This window comes from Aotus nancymaae, unplaced genomic scaffold (genome assembly GCF_030222135.1).
Source record: "Aotus nancymaae isolate 86718 unplaced genomic scaffold, 86718_ANA_hifiasm-v0.15.2.pri h1tg000003l, whole genome shotgun sequence".
Taxonomy (NCBI): Eukaryota; Metazoa; Chordata; class Mammalia; order Primates; family Aotidae; genus Aotus; species Aotus nancymaae.
The window spans coordinates 68,089,087-68,110,358 of record NW_026988414.1 but is presented as its reverse complement, the minus strand read 5'-3'; the positions used below and the strand labels follow the sequence as shown (position 1 = coordinate 68,110,358).

The following is a 21,272-nucleotide window of genomic DNA, read 5'->3' as shown; positions in this document are numbered from 1 at the left end:
TGTTTAACTGATTTTGCTATTTACAACATCCCTAGTTTACCACTTAATGTTCTGCTTTTCTAGATGCTGTCCTTTTCCCTTATCTTCTTAGTATTCTCTTTAACCCATTCTTCAGCTAAAGTAAGTGTTAGTATTCCCTCCTTTGACACTTCACTGAGCACAAAGAATTCCTATGGTTACCTCTCCAGAGCCTTACTGTCATTACAGATGAGTAAGCTGATGCAGGTGAGAGAAGGGACTAGGAGCATGTGCCATGCAGGGAGTCAGAATGGGGTTTTCATCTGGTCCACCCACCCACTTATTAGTTTGTAACCTCAGAGCTTCCACTTCCCCATCCCCAACATGGGGTCATACTGTCATGGGACTGTTGTGAAGAATGACATGCCACACAGATGAGCACAGTGCTACTATTGCTGTTAATGGGTGAAGGCAGAGCAGGTACCTAACATGTGGATATAGGCTATCAACTTATTTTTGTTTTGTGACACCATCCTCACTAGTTCACAAATGCCCTTTAGTACAGGCTGAGCATCCCTTAACTGAAATGCTTGAGACCATTTGTTTCAGAGTTCTAATTTTTTTTCAGACTTTGGAATATTTGTATATACTTAAGGTTTTTATATATACTTTATGATCTTAATTTTAGACAAGGTCCCACTGTCACCCAGTCTCAAGTGTAATGGTACAAACACAACTCACTGCAACCACAAGTCCATACCACCACACTGCGCTAATTTAAAAAAAATTTTTTTTGAGACAGTCTCACTGTCACCCAGGCTGGAGTGCAATGGTGTAATCTCAGCTCACTGCAACCTCGGCCTCACGGGTTCAAGTGATTCTCCTGCCTCAGCCTCCCAAGTAGCTGGGATTACAGGAGCATGCTACCACACCTGGGTAATTTTTTGCATTTTTAGTAGAAGCGGTTTCACTGTGTTAGCCAAGATGGTCTCAATCTCCTGACCTCATGATCTATCTACCTTGGCCTCTCAAAGTGCTGGGATGACAGGCATGAGCCACTGCATCCAGCTAAAAAATTGTAGAGGGCGTGTTAGATAGGCTGGCCTCAAACTCTTGGGCTTAAGTCATCCATCTGTCTCAGCCTCCAAAAGTGCAGGATCACAGGCATGAATCATCAGGATTGTCCTATGGTTTTAATATACAGGTTGGGCATTCCTAACCTAAAAAAGTCAAAATGTTCCAATGAGCATTTCCTTTGAGTGTCATGTTAGTGTTTTAGATTTTGGGTTAAGGGATGCTCAAGCTGTGTATTAAAAACACAAAATTGGCCAGGTGTGGTGACTTACACTTGCAAATCCCAGCACTTTGGGGAGACAAGGTGGGCAGATTGCTTGAGCCCAGGAGGTTGAGAATTTTCTACAAAAAATTAGCTAGGCATGGTGGCGTGCCCATAGTCCCAGCTCCTTGGAAGTGGCTGAGGTGAGAAGATCGATTTGAGCCTGGGAGTTTGAAAGCTGCAGTAAGCCATGACTGCACCACTGCACTCCAGCCTGGGCCACAGCAAGACCCCATCTCAAAAAAATTAAAACACAGATCTGTAATAATGACACTTGCATCCTCCTACTTATGAAAAGCTCAAAGTGTTGCTTTGAACATTCCCAAGCATGTATCCTAATGCCCACATGTAGTTTCTCTTGAGCAATACCTCAAAGCAGAACTGCCATTTTCCCCCCCAAAGTTGCTGGAATAACTTACACAAATGATCTTTTCACATTAGCCTGAGGATAGTCACGGCTGGGAGTCATGCTTTTCATCACCGAAAGTCTGCATCTATTAAAAGCTGATGGAGGTAAGGATAAGACTCATTCATATGCAAAGTGCCAGTCACATGTAATGGCTACTCTGAACACACAATACTCATGGTTTATTATATAAATCCAAACCTGAAAAGTCGAAATTTCCATTCGGGCTACTGTCAAACAAAAAAAGCTTAGTTTTTGGAACACAGGTTTGAATCTTGTTTTATCCACTTCGTGTAACTGGGGACCGTAATAGTTTATTTTCTGTACTCCTTCAGTGTTACTGTAAAACTCCCAAGCATTTGATGAGACATTACACAGCTAGGTCTTGTTGCCTGACAACCTTGGCATGTAGCAGTCAACATTCTGCATAGGTCCAAGTTCTTAGGCAGAATTGTATAGGGTAATTACCCAGAAGGCTTTCTAAAGCTGAGGTCTTGTATTACCCTCCGCCCCTGGCGTAGGGGACACACCTTACATCATCAAGTTTATACAGGTAACCTGGACAAAGCATCTGCTCTGATCCTTCCTCCTGCCACCCCAGTGCAGTTTTCAACACTGTACCACGAGGTGCCATCTTGTTAGGTGACAGGGAAAAATCCAGCCTGTGTCATGTCAGAATAGGTTGAAAGCCAACATTACAAAACCGAGACCATTTTTGCAGAGCACATTCCCAAACTATGGGCAAGACCAACAGCAGTTAAAGTTCAGCTTTTTATTGAACACCTTATAAAAGAGGTTTAGTCAAAAAGACCAAAGCCCATATCATCATCAGACTCCTCGGATTCTTCTTTCTTTGCTTCCACTTTCTTCTCCTCAGCTAGAAAAAAAGTAAATCAGGTTTCAGGACTTCCATACATCATGTACTTGTAGAAAATTAATGCCAATTTTGCCTATAATACTATGTATTTTTTTAATTTCCATTTTATCTTACATGACTACTGCAGTATAATACATATTTTTATCTCTACACTCTGCCCTCAATACTAAAAACTCCGATTCCTACCTGGAGCAGCAGTAGTGGAGGGGGCAGGACCTCCTGCTGGTGCAGCACCAGCTGCTGGAGCAGGCCCACCAGCCCCTACATTGCAGATGAGGCTCCCAATGTTGACGTTGGCCAGGGCCTGCAATACATGTGCACGCAGAAGTAAATGCCCAGTTCTGTCCTTGTTACACAGCACTCACGCAGCCAACAAAGAAAAGTATCCCCGCTTCCAGGTTACAGTGACCAACCCCTAACACTATACACAGTGGGTTCCACATCCATGGACTCAACAGTGGATAGAAAATACTTAGGGAGGAAAAAAACCATGTGTGAAAAACATGCAGACTTCTAAAGTATACAGGAGGATGTGCATAGGTTATATGCAGATACATATAAGAGATGGAACATCCTGGAACCAATGCCCCAGACACTGGCTTTTCTTTACTAATAGCAAGACTTAGGGCAACACACCGCTGTTCAACTTTGAATCTGATAATTACATTCCTATATGTTAAGAACCTCCTGAGGTAGCCAATTTCCCTCCTTTTATAATAACATGTTGGTAAAAAATCCAAACTTCCTGAAACACTCAAATAAATATTCTGTCCACAGTTCCATGTCTCCTCTTAACAGTGAATTCAAATTTTCAGTCTACTAAACAAATTTAGGACTTTTCAAAAGAGGTTTGTTAAAGTTACCATAGGTACAGTGTTTTGAATCTTTCAAAAGTCTTTAGAGGACACAACCCTGGAGTTAGATGCCATTAGCTTCACTTGCCAGAGATTAAGTAACCTGTACAATGGAAAATAGCCAGTGCAAGCTCCGTGGCCAGAAACCTTGTCTTTATTAGTCTTTTATACCCCAATACAAATGTACTTACTGTGTCAATGAAGTCCTCTAAACCCAAATGTCCATTAAATATAGGTTATACTGAAAAGGATAAGGATTTGCTTGCAAATTAACATGGGTAGTGCCTATCTCCCCGGTGACCCTTTTTGGGAAGAAATGACCTGATTAAGATTTTTTAAACCATGGTTTCAGATTAAAAGGGAAACCAGAATCTGAACTAAGGAAAAATAAAACTTGACAAACTTAAATCTTATTAGCTCCTAGAGATATAAATGCAACGAAATACACTTAGGAGATCCAGCGGCACGTGCGGCCTTATGGCACTGCTGGAGGTAATCTGGCATGTACACCTATCCTAGTCAATCAGCGAGCCTTACCAAATCACTTTGCCACCATCACCTTACCTTTGCAAACAAGCCAGGCCAAAAAGGTTCAACATTTACACCGGCTGCTTTAATGAGGGCATTGATCTTATCCTCCTACAACAAATAAAACGTCAATCCGTCAAAACGTAGCGTATGTAACATCTCCAAAATGCTGTAAGTTAAAGGCAAGTCACTCAAAACAAGTGTACAGAACATGTTTAACCAGCTCAGATATTCTATCACAAGCAAGACATGTGTGCCAGGCGCCCCTCAATGAGGCGAGCCCATCACTGCTGTTTCACGGGCTGGGAATTGCCTGAGTCACACGGCTATTTTAAGTTACAAGACCTGGGAGGTGGAGCCGAGCTCCTGCGCTTTCCTCCAAGCCACACCGTCTCGCCCCGCAGGCCTACTAGGACCGGAGGAATTCAAGGCAATTACACCGAAAGAGGTCCGAGTAAGTGTCCCTGAGTGAGACTAAGCGCGGGTCAGGGTGCCCAAGCGCTGCAGAAAAGCTTTTGCACACGAAGGATCTTGGAGTCGGAGCGCCCAGCAGCAAGCGCGCTCCACGCCCGCCGGGCCCGCACGTGGTCCAGGGGGCCCAGGCCCCGCCCCGCGCGAGAAGTCCCCGCCCCGCGACGCCGGAGTTCGCGGCCTGGCTCCGGCCAGAAGTGCTGGGCCGAAAGGCCTGGAGCCGCGACCGGAAGGAGAGCTGGGAGCCGCCGCCCAGAGGCACCCCCCGGCCGCCGGCCCGCGTCCGCACTTACCGTGACGGTCACCTCATCGTCGTGCAGAATGAGGGCCGAGTAGATGCAGGCGAGCTCGGAGACGGAGGCCATGGTGCGGGCAAGTGTGTGGCTAGCGCTGCCGGACGCGGTGCTAGTCGCCGGATGAAGTGAGGGCCTCACCCCAACGCGGCCTTAGCTTCCCCGGAAGGACCGAGCACCTTGGCGGCAGCTGAGGAAAGGGGGTCAGGGATTCCGCGCAGTCCTTTATGTGACCACGCGGACCAATCGGCGCCCGCAGCGGGCGGAAGAGGCGGGCCCAGGACCGACTGAAGGCGCCTGCGCGCCGCGCCGGATTCGTTCTTCCTGTTGAGAAAGTTTCTCAGCGCCTGCGAGTAGGGTTTATCTTTGTTAGGGTAAATTATAGGACTTGAGAACGTTGAAAACACTTTTAGGATAGGGTTACCTAGCATTCGGACTTCGTCCCTGTTGGCTCCATGGGCTGCTTGACTTGGCAGGAGCTCCGCTGTGGCTCTGATGACATTGTTCGTAATCTCCTAGTTAGGTCGCGGCCTTCCCAGCCGGCGCTGACCCTGAGGGTAAGGGCTGCGTCCCATCTTGGAGGCCCCTGCTTAGTGCAGGGTCTCGGGTGAGACAGGAGGAAGGGAGAAACTAACAGCGTTATGAGATCAGTAGCCGTGGAGCGCTTACTATATCCCAGGCACTGAGCCACATTCTACAAGGATTCACGTAATCCTCACACAGCAGCAGTTGGATGTCATCTCCATCTTGCAGACGGCAAAACTAAGTCTTAGAGCTGGTAACTATCCCAAGATTCTGTACTTAACCGCGCGGTGGAGCGTGGAGTTGGAATCTGGAAGCCTCGTGCTTGGGGGGTGGGAATTGGTATATGGGTATATGGGTAAATTGTCTACAACCTGTTATTATCTGAACCTAGTTTAAATTCGTACCTTCAAAACTGGTCATCTTTGCATTCCTCGTGGAATTTGCTTAGTTTACTGAAAAGTTAGTTGAATGTATTTTGTTTTCGGGAACCTTCTTTATTTAGCGCATGCCATTATTTCAGAATCATCGCTGAAGACACTTTTCAATTGGAATCCACAAATCTGGAGTCCCACTTGGGTCGATCTTAACCACAAACATAAATAAATATTTTAATATCCCGATTTTTTTTTTTAAAAAAACTTTTATAAAGCTATCAAACTTTTAAAAAATAAAACTATTCAGTTTACATCCAAATCTAAGAAGCCATTATAGTAGCCGGGTGCCGTGGCTCACGCCTGTAACCCCAGCACTTTGGGAGGCCGAGGCGGGCGGATCATCTGAGGTCAAGGGTTCTAGACCAGCCTGACCAACAGGGAGAAACCCCGTCTCTACTAAAAATACAAAATTAGCCAGGCATGGTAGCGCATGCCTATGATCCCAGCTATTCAGGAGGCTGAGGCAGGAGAATCGCTTGAACCTAGGAGGCAGAGGTTGCAGTGAGCTGAGATCGTGCCACTGCACTCCAGCCTAGGTAACAAGAGCAAAACTCCGTTTCAAAAACAAAAAAAAAAAAAAAAAGAAAGAAAGAAAAAGGAAGCCATTATAGTGGAATTTTGGTCAAGAAAAGTTAAAGCTATTAAAAAATCCAAACATTTCCAAAGCTACAAGGAATCAGTCCAAAATACTGTTCCTCCAGCAATGTACTTAAAAACCTGATCTGACTGGCAAGTGGCACTTGGTGGTCATTGAGGAAATAATCTTTTTCTTCGCTTATACATTATAGATAATACTTTTTTACAGGGTATCAATCAGTAAGCACTAACCACCGCTATTCAAGAGAACTAGTTAAGCAAAACATCAATACTCACGCATTTCTTTTGGTGTTGTCGAAGGACTTAGTGGATTCATTACTTCGGACAAGTTCCACTGCCCCATATTCTATCATAGTAAAAATTTCCTGTTAGTATTTTGAAAAGACTATGCAATAAGCCATTTAAATTTTTTTAAAGTGGGCTGGCGCAGGGCATGGTGGTTCATGCCTGTAATCCAAGTACTTTTGGGAGGCCAAGGCAAGAGGATAGCTTGAGCCCGGGAATTCAAGACCAGCCTGGGGCAGCACAGTGAGATCCAGTCTCAATTATCTTGTTTTGTTTTTTTGAGATAGGATCTCACTCAGTTGCCCAGGCTGGAGCACAGTGGCACCATCACAGCTCACTGCAACCTCTGCCTCCAGGCTCAGGCAATCCTCCCACCTCAGCCTCCCCAGTAGGTGGGACTATAGGTGCACGCCACCACACCTGGCTAATTTTTTAATTTTTCGTAGGGATGGGATTTTGCCATGTTACCCAGGCTGGTTTCAAACTCCTGAGCTCAAGCCATCCTGTTTCAGCCTCTGAAAATGCTGGGATTACAGGTATTAGCCACTGTGCCCAGGCTATTATTTTAAATAATCACTTAAAAAGCAGGCTGGGTTCAGTGGCTCATGCATGTAATCCTAGCACTTTGAGGCCAAGTCAGGAGGATTGCTTGAGCCCAGAAGTTTGAGACCAGACAAGGCCACAGAGTGAGGCCCCATCTCTACAAAAAATAAAATTAGCCAGATGTGCAGGCATTTGCCTGTAGTTGCAGCTACTCACAAGGCTGAGGTGACAGGATTGCTTGAGCCTGAGAGTGAACTGTGATCATGCCATTGCATTCCAGTCGGGGTGACAGAATGAGACCCCATCTCAAAAAAGAAAAAAAAAAAGCTAGTCTGGGCAACATAGCAAGACTGTCTCTACCAAAAAAAATTTTTTTTTTTAAATTAGCTGGGCATGGTGGTGAACACCTGTAGTCCCGACTACTTGGGAGGCTGAGGCAGGAGGATCACTTGAGTCCAAGAGTTCAGGGTCACAGCGAGCCATGCTCACACCACTGCATTCCAGCCTGGGCAACAGAGTAAGACCCTGTTTCTAAAAAAAAGTTTAAAAAAGGAAATCAAGAAATGGAAAGAATGAATTCTGTATCTACTGCAGTAGGAATTTAACCTTTAGAGTGTGCTAAAGCATTCTAAAAACACACATATAGGCCGGGCACGGTGGCTCATGCCAAAATCCCAGCACTTTGGGAGGCTGAGGCGAGAGGATCACCTGAGGTCACGAGTTTGAGACCAGCCTGACCAACATGGAGAAACCTCTACTAAAAATATGTAATTAGCCAGGCATGGTGGCACATGCCTATAATCCCAGCTACTCGGGAGGCTGAGGCAGGAGAATCACTTGAACCAGAATGGCGGCGGTTGCCATGTGTAGAGATTGTGCCATTACACTCCAGCTCGGGCAACAAGAGTGAAACTCCATCTCAAAAAAACGAGAAACAAAACAAAAACACACATATATGACATTGTTTACTACTATACTGTGAGTGACCAGTGCATTTTGTCTTTTCCCTTAACTTTGGAATCGGCTTTTGGCAAGGACTAATACCACACTTTTATTACTAATAAAAAAGATTAAACTATCATTATAGTTAAAAAAAAAAAAAAAAAAAAAAGCTCAGCCTTTAAAGAAATCCAAATTAAATCCAAGTAAAATGTGTGTTCACCCATGCAATGGGATATTTCACCATGATTTCAACAGTATTTTTTCTAATTTATGTTGTCCCCAACCCATGTTTTTTATTTAAATGTCTAGAAGTCATACTTAATATGTAGATAATTTGGCTGTCACACACAAAAAGGCATTGTCCATTTAACATCATATTATTTTGTATTTTCTAGTGCTTTCTTTTAATTAATCCCACAAACAATGAGTGCTAGGTAAATGCAGGGCACTGTGCCAGGTGCTGGGAACATTGTGTTGAATGAACGGCCATCACACAACTATCTATTTCTTAGTGCTTTTAATTTTAATTCTTTTGGAATATATAAATGTCAAAAAGTGAATATACACATACAGAATTCAAAACAACTTCCTAAATGGTTATTGGCCAGTCATGAACATCTTTATTTTGAAAGTCTGAATTGTCAAATAGTTCTAAAGTGCATTCCTGCAACTAATAAATAGCAGCATTTGTTTAAAAACCTTAAGAAATTCAGACCAGGGCTGGCAAAGTCACAATAAAAAATAAGGCGTGATCTAGATATATTCTTCCTTAATCATCTAAGACAAAAACTTGTGTGAATTAGTTTATAAGTATACATGAAATATAAAAAGCATCATAAAAACAATTTATACAGCAATGAAAAAAGCAGTCTTCCTCTGCTGTTAATATTAAATATGGCAAAAAAAATATACAAGGTTTATTGAATACAAGTTGTCTTTGGAACCACAGGGAAAGCTTTGATCTAGGTCAGTGTATGATACAGCTGAGGTCTGTGATGTTCAACAAAGCTGAAGTTCGACAAGATGACTTGGAAGACTGCTTCTGACGTGGCTTTGGAGAAATCATCCACACAAATGAAAATGTTCTTTCACTACTGGGACTGTCAGTTCATGGCTTCTTGCGCCTAAAACATAACAACCAGCACTTAAGAGTTGAACTTTGCAATTTCTTAACACATTCATAGCAAATCAATCTTTAGGAGGGCTTTGAGAACTGCTGTTTTATCATGAGAAAATTCAAGTCCCTCTGAGAAGGCAAACAACTTTTATAAAATAAGCTTATCTTAGTATTAAATTTAGGAAACAGGATTTCCCATCATTATCCTGTTGCAACAATCCAAATTGCTCACTAAGGAATGTAAATGTTTAAAATGGTGTGTGTGTGTGTGTGTGTGTGTGTGTGTGTGTGTGTGTATAAAGAAGGGGTTTTATTAAACTATGGAAAAAGACTGGGTCAGACTCCTCTTGAGTATGAGTTCAATAGAAGAGGAAAAGGTTTGATTGGTGTGTCTGTGTGTGTTTGATTGGTGTGTGTGTGTGTATAAAGAAGGGGTTTTATTAAACTATGGAAAAAGACTGGGTCAGACTCCTGAGTATGAGTTCAATAGAAGAGGAAAAGGTTTGATTCCTTCCCTACCATAGATCTTCCATTCGGGGTTATTTATTTTAGTGAACACCTACTGCTATACCAAGACGAAGAAGCAAGTCAATAAAGAATGATTTACACAAAGCTATCTAGTCCCCAACTAAAGCCTTTAGCCTTCCCTCCTTAGAGGTGCTCTCAGTTCAGCCTCAGAAAGCTTTATGAGTGTTGGCAGAATATTAACAAAAGCCATCAATTTGCCACCACCGCCTGGCTTGTAGCTCTGATTGCTCTCATCCAGCCTTCTGAGGCTCTCAGCATTGCAGCTACCTACTGCAGTCTGCCCACAGGGGCCCAGACAGTCCAAAGGGAAAACAAAAACCATGTATTTTTTCTGAAGAACAAGTGGATGGTTGGCAGAAGAAGAGATAATGTAAAGACTGGAGAAGGAAAAAAGCACACAGCAAGACCCCAGTTACAGTCAGTGCTCACTTGGGTTGTGCATGATGCTGATATCCAGGTCCCAGCTGGGATCCTGCTCTCATCTCCACAGCCACGGAACACTGAGAGGAAAATGACAAGACGAGAAAGATCAGCTCCTCTCAATAGTCTATAAAATACAGTTGTTTAGCAGGCTCTGCCTAGGTGAAATGCAATATTGTATTCTAGTTCAGCAGACACTTATATTAAAACACCAGTCACTCATAGTTTCTTTCTGGCACAGGCCACAAATGTCGTGAGCCAGAAGGGTCTTTAGAGGTCACCTAAACTTAACCTCAATTTAGGTAAGTTCATGAAGAGAGTTGGTGGCTAAGGCCATAGCTTAGGCCTTCTGACCCCTACCTCTCCATGTTCTTTCCAAGAGCTTCAGAGGAATAACAGTTGCAAGGGGATTCCTAGTGAAGTGGATTCTTGTTATTCTAAAAATAGGCCTACATGGTAGACTGGTAATGTGAGATTATACCTCAGCATTTTCAAAGAGCATAAAAATCTAGAGCTGTGGGGTTTAAAACATGACAAGCCTAATTTTGTTAAGCAGACAAATATTTAATTTTTCCCCTACCCTTGTTTCCACATCGGTCCATTCAGACTCTGCACCATCTAGTTGGGCAGGTGCTACTGTGGAAGATCTTCGTTTCCGACTACTGAAAAAGGGGAAACATGATGCAACAATTATTTCTGCATCTAAGAAAAGGGAAAATATTAGAAGTAGGGAAATATTATCTACTTCCCTTTGGAAAATTAATGATAAATTTCACAGGTGATTCTGTTCCTCAAAAATGAGCAGCTAAGAAAATGACCAACTTTTATACAGAGATTTTTGATGGTTACTTACCCATTTGGTGATTCTTGCTTTAAAGTCTCAATATCAGTAAACTGAACAGATTGTCCACCACCCCTTGTTTTATAAACATCACCCTAAAGTCAAAAGAAAAGGTCACTGTTACACATTGATACATCCAAATGAAAAACACATATATATTTCAAATTGTTCTCATGATTCTGTTTTATAGAATTCCCATCCACAAAATCAGATGGTACTTGGTACTTGCTGAGTCTGTTCTATCAAAATAATTCAGACATTTGAGTACATATCTCTCACAAACAAAAGAAGTCCAATACAATGTAATCAGTACCATTTGTAATTGCAGAAAAAAATATTCCTTTTGCTCTACCTGCAATTTAAAAACTAAACTTGCACTAAGGATCAAGAATTCTACATGTTCTAAGGCATTATATTTTCTTCTCTGAGTGCCCCCTGCTGCCCATATTCAAATGACAGTATAGTCTTATTTGTAGCTAGTTATAATAAGAACAAAAACTCTAAATTGAACTTGAAATTAAAAGCTTTTTGGGGGGGTCTTATCTTTTACTTTCCTGATTATTCACTGACTCTATGATCAAAGGAGAATTCTTCTATAGGCAGGCAAGTAGCTTCTTTTTGGGAAATGGCTTTAGGTAGATCAATACTGAGCAATTTTGATAGGTCAAATTTTAACATAGGTTTTTTTTTTTTTTTTTTTTAAATCTTGAACTGACGGAGAGCAATGGGAGTTCTTTGCTTAGATTTACTTTTAAAGTAATGGTTAAAACTAAATATACAGTCATTAAAAAATTAAAGTACATCATGGATCTAGAATTCTAAGAAACTGAAGAATCTACCCCTATTGAAAGCATACTTAATCCCAGTTTGGTGGACTTAAAACCTAAGCAGTGACTAACTTTCTGCTAACAAAAAGGTTATATCAAATACCCATTGATGTTCCAGTTGACACTGCCTGTGTGTCACCAAAGGAATAGGAGGACTAATGTATTTTTGTTAAGTTTTTTAATATATTTTTTCGGTGTAAATTCGTTTTTTACCTTAATTAGTTTAGTTTCAATCTCCCCATCGGAGGCTAGTTCCTGGTGGGTTAGCATGTACTTCTCACACTTAGCTAGTGCCTTTTCATTTGCAACAGATACTGTGATGGCATGAGGGACATGTGGCTGCATGACTGTTTCGGTTTGCACGTTAGAGGCGGGCTTATGATCTACCCATCTGTCTCCTGCAGAGCGTGATCGTCTGTGTCGGAGACGAATTGGTGGTGCATTCTGATCAGGTTGAAAGAGGAATTGAGAAACAAGCATAACCCAGAATTAATTTAAGGGTATTATTAGAAGTGCAGCAGGTTTGGCCACATTAATTGATGACAGTATCAAAACAAACCTTTCAAAAGCTAAATATGTTATTCAGGTAATTTAAACATTATCTTTGCATTTAAACACAAAACCAACAAATGTCTTTAACACGAACTTGTATGTTATATATTCTACTTGGGATACCTGGGAGTTTACCTTTCAACAAAGGATAAAAGAAAAAGTTCTAGTAATGCTGCAAGTCTTTCCTGCTTGGGGGTGGTTCAGGACAAATAATTCATTTCGTATTCCTGATCAAGAACCAATATTTATCCCTGCTACTGAGAGGTAAGCTATTATGTCCACAACTCTGTTAAAATCTTCAATAAGATCAATGAAAGCCCTACACGTTTTCTAGCCTTCTAAACAAAACAGAAAACAATCCAAAGAACATAAGGTATAATAAGAACTGTATGAATAAAACGATTAAAAGAAATGTAAAATACTTCTGAATGCTTTCAGTTAAGATCTTAAAATCTCATAATAGAACTTCATGAAAAGTTCAAATACAGTAATGGCTATAATATACCAACTAATTTTCCCCCCAAACATTTCATACAGGTTCAAGAAACAAATACAGTGTCAAATCAATCTCTATCAAACAATAAAAAACTAGTTGCTAGGCCAGGCATGGTGGCACATGCCTGTAATCTCAGCACTTTGGAAGGCTGAGGTAGAGGGATCACTTGAACTCAGAAGTTCAAGGCCAGCCTAGAAAACATGGTGAAACCCAGTCTCTATAAAAAAGAATTAGCTGGGCTTGGTGACACATGCCTGTAGTCCCATCTACTCAGGAGGCTGAGGTGAGAGGATCGCTTGAGCCCAGGAGGTGGAGACTGCAGTGAGCCAAGATCACACCACTGCACTCCAGCCTGGACAACAGAATGAGACCCTATCTCAAAAACAAACAAGTTGCTTCTAGTCAAATCTCATGTAAATCTGGGAAAGTTAAATTAAGCACGTTCAGCCTAAGAAAATAATATTTCATATATATGCCATAGTTATAGTTTAAAGCAAATGAATTATCTTTGGTATTTTATGAACATCTCCAGTTTGTAAAACTAATAGCAGGGCTGGTTGCAGTGGCTCACACCTATAATTCCAACATTTGTGAGGCTGAGGTAGAAGGAGGATCACTTGATGCCAAGAGTTCAAGACCAGCAACGCAGCAAGACTCTATCTTTACAAAAAATTTGAAAATTAGCCAGGTGTGATAGCACACATCTGTGGTCCAGCTACTTAGGAGGCTGAGGTAGGATGATCGCTTGAGCCTGGAAGGTCAAGGCTGCAGTGAGCCTAGATGATGCCACTGCACTCCAGCCTGGGCAACAGATCAAGACCCCATCTCAAAGAAAAAAAAAAAAAAAAAAAAATCCAAAAAACAAAACTGAAAGCAAATGGGTCTCCAACACTGGTCAAGTATGAAGACTTCAATTTCAAAACGCCCATCTGAGTAACTGAATCATTTTACCTATATAGTTACAAGAAAAAATACAGCACTGGTGACAGCTCTAAGACATGGGCAATACCGTTTACCACTAAAGATACTGAGCCTCAAGACAAAAAGAAAACATTCCATTCCTAAAATGATTTATTTAATGTTGAACACAAAAGAAAGTCTGCTCATTATCATCTACCACTCAGCAAAAGCAAGGGTTTTCTTCAAACATTTAACAATAAACATATAATGAAACAAGCTTCAGAAAGATGATAATCCATACAATCTACCAGCATTTATGAAATATTTAAATTTTTTTCCTCATTGAAGTATAAATTCAGTCCACTTGACATAATTTTTGACCAACAAACTTAGACACACAGACACTAACTTTATAGTAACTTTTCTGCTGCACTTCTAAAGACATTTTGATTTCATGTAAGAAGAATCTCTAGTAAATCCCCTTAAATATCTCATAGCCAAATTAGATACCACATTACTGTTGGCAAGGCATAAGCAGGCCTTGAATAGTTTCCAGCCTATAAACTTTCATAAAACGGCTGACTAAAGTTGATCAGAATGACCATTTACCATAATTTGCTGTCTAAAAATGTTTAAGAAAAAGTCTGCCAAGTAAAGAACTTAAGAGACTTTAGAATCATCTGTTTCCTTGGTAAATAACTTGGGATTCATCACCATTACCTAATAATCAGGAATTCAGGCCACCTAAATGAACATTTATCTATACCCTGACTTATACATGAAAATCTAAAGTAAATGTTTCCTGTAAGATTTATTTAGAAGAAAAATTCTAAAAGAGCTTTGTTAAGATTTTACTAAATACAAAATTCACAAACACTAACTTGGTCCATTATTCAGATTCAAACGAAACTTTGCCTTAATCTTTAAGAAGAAAAATGTGAAAGTGAATTTATTTAAATACCCTTGAATGAGGCAAACCACTTATAAACTGAGATAAATACCTCAAGATTAAAAGCAATTTATTGGGCATGGAAATCAGTAGTTTTAAAATAACTGGCCTGGACTCTTCAAGGAAAATAGTCAATGTCATAAAAATCAAAAAAGTAGGGGGATACGGTGAGACTATTTTATATTAAAAGAGATAAAAGAAATAATCATGATATGCAATGCATACACTTTCATAGTATCATGGATTGAAAAAAGAAAAGCTGCCTGGGTGCAGTGGCTTGCTTGTAATTTCAGCACCTTGGGAGGCCAAGGCAGGAGGATTGCTGGAACTCAAGAGTTCAATACTAGCCTGGGCAACATGATGAGACCTTGTCTCTACTAAAAATAAAAAAATTAGGCTGGTGGCATGCCTGTAGTCTCAGCTACTCAGGAGGCTGAGGTGAGAGGATCACTTCAGCTCAGGAAGACTGAGGCGGCAGTGAACCATAATCATGCCACTGTACTCCATCCTGGATGACAGAGTAAGACCCTGTCTCAAAAAAAAAAAAAAACCAATATGCCAATTTTGGGACAACTGCATAATGTCCCAATAGAGGATATTTATTTAATTAATGTTTATTTTCTTGGATGTGATAAAGATTGTGGCTAGGTTGCACAATGTCCTTATTCTTAGAGATTAAGTGTCTCTAAGTCCATGATTTACTTTTACAAAGCTTATTTATCTAAGTAACAATTGGTAAACTTAGGCAGGGAGGGAAAGACATTACCATATTCTTTCAACTTAGCTTTGGGTCTGAAATTTTTCAAAATAAAAATTTGGGAAAACAATTTTTAAAATGAGGGCTCAAAAGGAGGTACAAAAAATCTAATTTGAGGAAGGGAAACCAAAAGAAAAATATGGAAAGTATGCTCTAAGAACATTCACCAATTTTGTGCAAAACTTATTAGCTTATGAAGCTCAAAAGTGCAGACCACGCTGGGATGCACCAAATTGACTTGTATTCACTGAACACACTTCTGTTGGCAGATGTGTTTAGGCTTTTTCAGATGACGAGCCAGGCCTCAATTTCAGTGAGTCAATGTTTCAAATTAACTGAGAAATTAGACCTTCTTTATACTATAGCCCAACCATTTTTCCAATGAACTTTCAGAACCAAGTTACAAAAAACAAGATAAAATCTACTGCTACAATGCGTTAAAATAATACTGGCACTAACCCTGCAGCAATGATCCTCTTCTATTTCTAGCTCATTTCTGAATGTAGGAACCACCTCCCTGCCTTCAGTCCAGTACATCCCTCGCCTTCTGTCTGACACGATACAAATTTTGCTTTGTCCTGGCTTCTGCTGCCTACGCCTTGCAATAGATGTGTCTCTGAGAGGTGTGTTGTACGTAGGAATTTTCTGCTCCCATGCCGAGATACAGGAAGCTACAGAAATGCTGCTGCAAGAGTTAGAGTGCCTATGTAGCTGTGGCTGGCTCATGAGTTGCTGGCCGTTGGAAATCTGAGCAATATGGTTACTAGAAAGCTAGAAAAATTGGAGAGAAATTAATAAGCAAAACTGAAAAACTAAGAGAAACATTTCATTACTTTTCTATAATTTTAGCACATAAAGACAATATTACAGATCATTATTTGTACTAGTTTTTGTGCTAAACTAGTGTTTATTCTAAATTTTAAAAGTCTTAAAGAGAAATTTCAGAAACGTAATTATAAAATATAAAAATTCTCATAGAAATAGTCATCTAATCTGAATAAAATTTCTCTAGTACAAAGTTACTACACAACTACAAATAACTTACAGGGACAGGTGATGGAGAAACAGATCTTGGAGTAACTTTTTCTCGATCTCGCTCCCGAGAGGGTCTCTCTGGCTTCTCAATTTTAGGTTCAGTAACAATAGCCTTCAGTTGTTTCAGCTTTTCATCTTTGACCCAGAGTTTATTCTGCATCTCAAGCTGTTTGGCTGCCACTCTACGCTCCTACAGATCATCAATGGCAATATATATTATAATTCAATCACAGCAGAAGAGTACATCAGATTACCCAATCACTTTATTTCCTAAAAATGACAGTTCTCTAATTCTTCCTAAGAGTTCACCACCACCACCAAAACCCTACCACAAATACAGTAATTCAAAATATTGAGCCTAACTACAATGTAAAATAAATCATCCAACTCTGAGACAACCACTACACGAATGACACTCACACATTCTTTCTCCCACTTCATTGTCGTTTCTGTCACCATGCCTTGCAACCTGGCCTCTAATCTGCGTTTGTCAGAAAACTGTCGCTGAAGTTTCTGGTTCTGAGTTTCAAGTTCCTGTTGCAAACTGCGTTTATCCTCTTCATAGATAGTAGTTGTTTTCTCTAAAATCTCAATCTAGGAAGGTAGATCATTAGTTAAATATTGGATATGTAAACATTTCATGTCGCTATAAAATAGTCTTTCTTAATTTGCTTATGCAAGCATATTTGTGGAAAGAAAAATCATGGAGAAAGCACTTTTTTCTCTAACATTTCATCTGAATTCCCACCCCCATTCTCAGAAATGAGAACACATTAAACAAGCTCCTCACCCAAAGACAGTTATAACTAACCTTATGTGAAAATTACCTTCTTCTGAAATTAAGGCCTAAAATTTTTTTACGCTATTTTCAGAATTTAAAAAACCTATGTTGGTTAAGACTAACTTCCTTTAGAATGCATGGGTACCCTACCAAACCTCTAAATGATCCTCTGTAAATGAGAGAGCAAACATATATTTCACAGTGCTGCAATGCTTCCCAACAAAACAGTATTTCCTCCTACCCCACAGCAAGAGATTGATATTGAGTTTATACTTTTACAATCTGATTTATAAACCAAATACAGACCCAATTAAGCTTTACTAACTGTTATGTCCAAGGTATTATGCTGGCACTTTCATACCATTTCATTTAATCATTTATCTCATAGGAAAAAAAAGCATACTAAGGAAATATTTCTCATAAATTGAAAAGCAAGCTATAACCAAAGCTAAGCTCTAGAAAGCTCCCTTGTTTAGGTCAGAGAACATCCTTTTATTAAAAAAAAAAACTCATAAAACTAACATGACTCTTTTCTTCATTTCACTCCCATTTCCCGTTTAGCATGGGATGAGGATTAGTAAATAACCAAGTGAGAACTGTTTTTATTTTTATTTTTGGACACAGGCTCTTGCTCTGTCACGTAGGCTGGAGTGCAGTCGTGTAATCTCAGCTCACTGCAGCCTCAACCTCCCAGGCTCAAGCTATTCTCCCATCTCAGCCTTCTGAGAAGTTGGGACTACAGGCATGCACCACCATGCCTGGCTAATTTTTTCTGTAGATATGGGGTTTCACAATGTTGCCCAGTCTGGTCTGGAACTCCTGGGATCAAGTGATCTGTCTGCCTTGGCCTCCCAATGTGCTGAAACTTAGGCATGAACTACCTCTCTCAGCCTGAGAACTCTCTTTTTTTTTTTTTTGAGATGGAGTCTCGCTCTTGTCACCCAGGCTGGAGTGCAGTGGCGCAATCTTGGCTCACTGCCACCTCTGCCTCTCAGGTTCAAGCGATTCTCCTCCCTCAGCCTCCCAAGTAGCTGGGATTACAGGTACCCTCCACCACCCGCACTAATTTTTGTATTTCAGTAGAGAGGAGGTTTCGCCATGTTGGCCAGGCTGGTCTCAAACTCCTGACCTAAGGTGGTCCGCTGGCCTCAGCCTCCCAAAGTGCTGGGATTACCACCGTGAGCCACTGAGCCTGGCCCAGAACTCGTAATAAGCAGCATTTACAGGCCATTGGAGCACAACAGATCCCTCAGAGACCAGTGTTTTACACCAGCACATACATCTATCATAATGTCAAAACACACCTTATATTCTAAAGTTTTGTTTTTCTTTTCCAGTCGTTCTATTTCCAATTTCTGTCCTGAGATCATCTTTTCCTTTTCATTTAGCTTCCCCTGCATGTAGTTTTCTTTACTTAATACAGCATTGTCAAATTCTTGTAACAAAGCTTTAAAAGTATTAGCTGAAACAAAAACATACAAGCCAAGTTTTACTCCAGTTCTAAAACAAACAATGAAGTCAACTTTTATTAGCAGACACTAAATAAAATGTAGTTATCCAGCAAATCTCTGTGAAAATCAGTCTATCATAAGAAAACAAGTTTAGAGGGAAATCAGGAGCTTAATTCTCAAATTGACAAGATATCCACAGAAGCTTTCTGTTAAATGCTGAAAAAATACTCAAGTCTTTCATTGTGCACTATAGCATTCTCTTCTCAATCCTTACAGGTACTCTGCTTCACAATAACAAATGCAAAGATAGAAATAACACTACATTTGGGGTTAAACCTGAGTTGAAATCCCTTGTACATCACTTACTAGTTATGACTTAGGCAAGTTAATTAGTATTTTTGAGCAAATTTCATTTTAGTATGGAAATTTAAATACCATTTTATCTCACAACTTTTTGGTAAAGATTAAAATGAATAATGATAATAAAAGTAGTAGATACAATCATTCACTGAGATACATTCACCATGTACCAGAGTTTACTGTTCTACAGGATTTTCATACATTATCTCATTTATCTTCACAACATATCCTGAGGTAGAAACAATTACAATCCCCATTATGTAGACAGGGGAAACTAAAAAATATTTTTTTATGTTTCCATCACTGTTGGTAAAAACAACAACAACAAAAAAAACACACACTCACTTTTTTCTTTTTGACTTTCTTAGAATACAAAAAAAAGCTGTGGAAAAACTCCTTGTCATTCTAATCAATGCCTTGAGTGCTTAAAAGTTATAAAGACACGATTTTCTTTAACTTCCTTAAAGATGCAATCTACCATAAAACTCAGATTCATTGAAAATACTTTCAATGTTAGAAGTTAAAATTATTGCCAATTGGCCAGGCATGGTGGCTCATGGCTGTAATCCCAGCACTTTGGGAGGCTGAGGCAGGCAGATCACTTGAGGTCAGAGTTTGAGACCAGTCTGGCCAACATGGCGAAACGCTGTCTCCACTAACAGTACAAAAATAAGGTGGGCATGGTGGTGTGTGCCTGTAGTCCCAGCTACTCAGGAGCATGGGACAGGAGAATTGCTTGAACCCGGAGGCAGAGGTTGCAGGGGACCAAGATCGCGCCACTTCACACCAGCTTGGAGGACAGAGTGAAACTGTCTCAAAATTATTGCAAATAGTTTTGCCCTTACCTTGTTTGTTAAACTCATCAATCATCATTTGTCGTAGGTGATGTCGTTTCTCTAAGGCTTCAATCAGCCTTGGAAGTGTCTGCTCATCGTTGATATCCAAAATTTCGCATGATGGCAAAGGCGGAAAACACTGCAAAACCACGTCGGTAACCAATGGTTCTGTATTGAGTTACAGAAAATTATAAAGAGTTACAAAGGAGAGAAAGAACTTATTTAAACAAGTTTAACATTCAATACAGCCCCAGTCCAACTAACCATGCAATTTCTTGAGTTGACACAAGTTTACTTCCCTAAAAATGAGAGAATCATAGTATGCAAAATAAGCTCATTTAAATTTTATTATTATGCACTTGGTTCTTGAGAAGGTATGTAAACATTTCTTGTATGAAATAATTTAAAAAAAACAAAAAAGAAAGAGACAGACCAACAGTGGACAAATGATACAACACCAAATCATACCATCTCCAATTGGACCTCGAGGCTGGTTCCTATATCGCCTCCCAGGCGTTAAACCACATATGACCTTGTCTACAGGTCTTGCTACTTCAACTTCTTGAGTCACTTCCGCAAATCTCATGACTTGCTAAAATACAAAACAAATGGAGTTTAAAAACAAGATATTCAAGTCCCAGAAATTACTACATGAAGCAAAGTTTGCTTATTTTTATTTATTTGAGACAGAGTCTCACTATCACCAGGCTGGAGTGCAGTGGCATGAACATGACTCACTGCAACTTTGACCTCCCAGGCAGGCTCAGTTGATCGTCCCACCTGAGCTTCCCAATGTGTTGGGATTACAAGCATGAGCCACCACACCAAGCCTAGTTTCCTTCTACAGTCAAGGGTTCTCTATCAATTTATAAAATATTCAAAATGTCATTCTTCTTATCCAAATAACCATTTTCCCTACAAAAACTCAAGACGTCATAGGACAAATAAATTAAAATTACCAAGCTTTCTTCATAATCTTCAGCCTTTGGATTCACACACACAATCATACGCACTTTTCCTTCCCCATCAAAGTAGTTCTTGAACAGATGGGTTAACTTTGAATCTCGATATGGAACCATCTACAAAGACATTCAAATCCAAATGTATTACACAAAAATGCACACAAATGAAACTCTACAAAAGATCGGGGAAGGCTGTTGCTTACCTTGTTAGTCCCATACATTTGGTTCTCTCTTAGGACGTCCATACATGTTCTTAGCGTCATTAGTGATTGATTAATATTACCTGACAGAAAAATATACATAGAAGCTATTTGAGAACAACAATATAGTGGCTAAATTGTGTTCTGTTTGCCTATAAAATCTCAACTTCATACAAACATTACATAGAAATGACAACAGTTTTTGTGGCTC

At 40.1% G+C, this 21,272-nt stretch overlaps 2 protein-coding genes across 4 annotated transcripts in view; both read right to left on the bottom strand.

Annotated features, from left to right (window-relative positions):
- Nucleotides 1-2,453: 2,453 nt before the first annotated feature.
- RPLP1 (ribosomal protein lateral stalk subunit P1) lies at nucleotides 2,454-4,950 on the bottom strand. Its single transcript, XM_012451330.2, has 4 exons — nucleotides 4,724-4,950; nucleotides 3,996-4,070; nucleotides 2,764-2,881; nucleotides 2,454-2,577 (listed from the first exon to the last, which is right to left on the bottom strand). Exons 1-4 carry the CDS (start codon nucleotides 4,793-4,795, stop codon nucleotides 2,498-2,500), a joined length of 345 nt encoding a protein of 114 aa, XP_012306753.1. The 5' UTR covers nucleotides 4,796-4,950; the 3' UTR covers nucleotides 2,454-2,497.
- A 3,599-nt stretch (nucleotides 4,951-8,549) lies between these two features.
- Nucleotides 8,550-21,272, bottom strand: part of KIF23 (kinesin family member 23) — a 33,452-nt gene continuing 20,729 nt past the window's right edge. For 2 of the 3 annotated variants that reach the window (XM_012451332.2, XM_012451333.2), the window contains 13 exons: nucleotides 21,065-21,144; nucleotides 20,859-20,978; nucleotides 20,368-20,491; nucleotides 19,909-20,067; nucleotides 18,557-18,714; nucleotides 16,892-17,065; nucleotides 16,482-16,661; nucleotides 15,896-16,207; nucleotides 11,996-12,226; nucleotides 10,968-11,050; nucleotides 10,695-10,776; nucleotides 10,124-10,194; nucleotides 8,550-9,173 (listed from right to left, as the gene is read on the bottom strand). In XM_012451332.2, the coding sequence (XP_012306755.1) occupies nucleotides 9,158-9,173; nucleotides 10,124-10,194; nucleotides 10,695-10,776; nucleotides 10,968-11,050; nucleotides 11,996-12,226; nucleotides 15,896-16,207; nucleotides 16,482-16,661; nucleotides 16,892-17,065; nucleotides 18,557-18,714; nucleotides 19,909-20,067; nucleotides 20,368-20,491; nucleotides 20,859-20,978; nucleotides 21,065-21,144 (1,790 nt within the window). In that variant the 3' untranslated portion in view covers nucleotides 8,550-9,157. The remainder of the gene's footprint in view (nucleotides 9,174-10,123; nucleotides 10,195-10,694; nucleotides 10,777-10,967; nucleotides 11,051-11,995; nucleotides 12,227-15,895; nucleotides 16,208-16,481; nucleotides 16,662-16,891; nucleotides 17,066-18,556; nucleotides 18,715-19,908; nucleotides 20,068-20,367; nucleotides 20,492-20,858; nucleotides 20,979-21,064; nucleotides 21,145-21,272) is intronic. The other variant, XM_012451334.2, reaches the window with a different exon arrangement.

Excerpts from the sequence above, each read along its gene's own strand:
- RPLP1 (XM_012451330.2), bottom strand. The coding sequence starts at position 4,795 with ATGGCCTCCGTCTCCGAGCTCGCCTGCATCTACTCGGCCCTCATTCTG. Across the intron at positions 2,882-3,995 it reads GGCCTGGCTTGTTTGCAAAG|GCCCTGGCCAACGTCAACAT; the intron begins GTAAGGTGATGG and ends CATGTATTGCAG. Across the intron at positions 2,578-2,763 it reads CTCCACTACTGCTGCTCCAG|CTGAGGAGAAGAAAGTGGAA; the intron begins GTAGGAATCGGA and ends CTTTTTTTCTAG.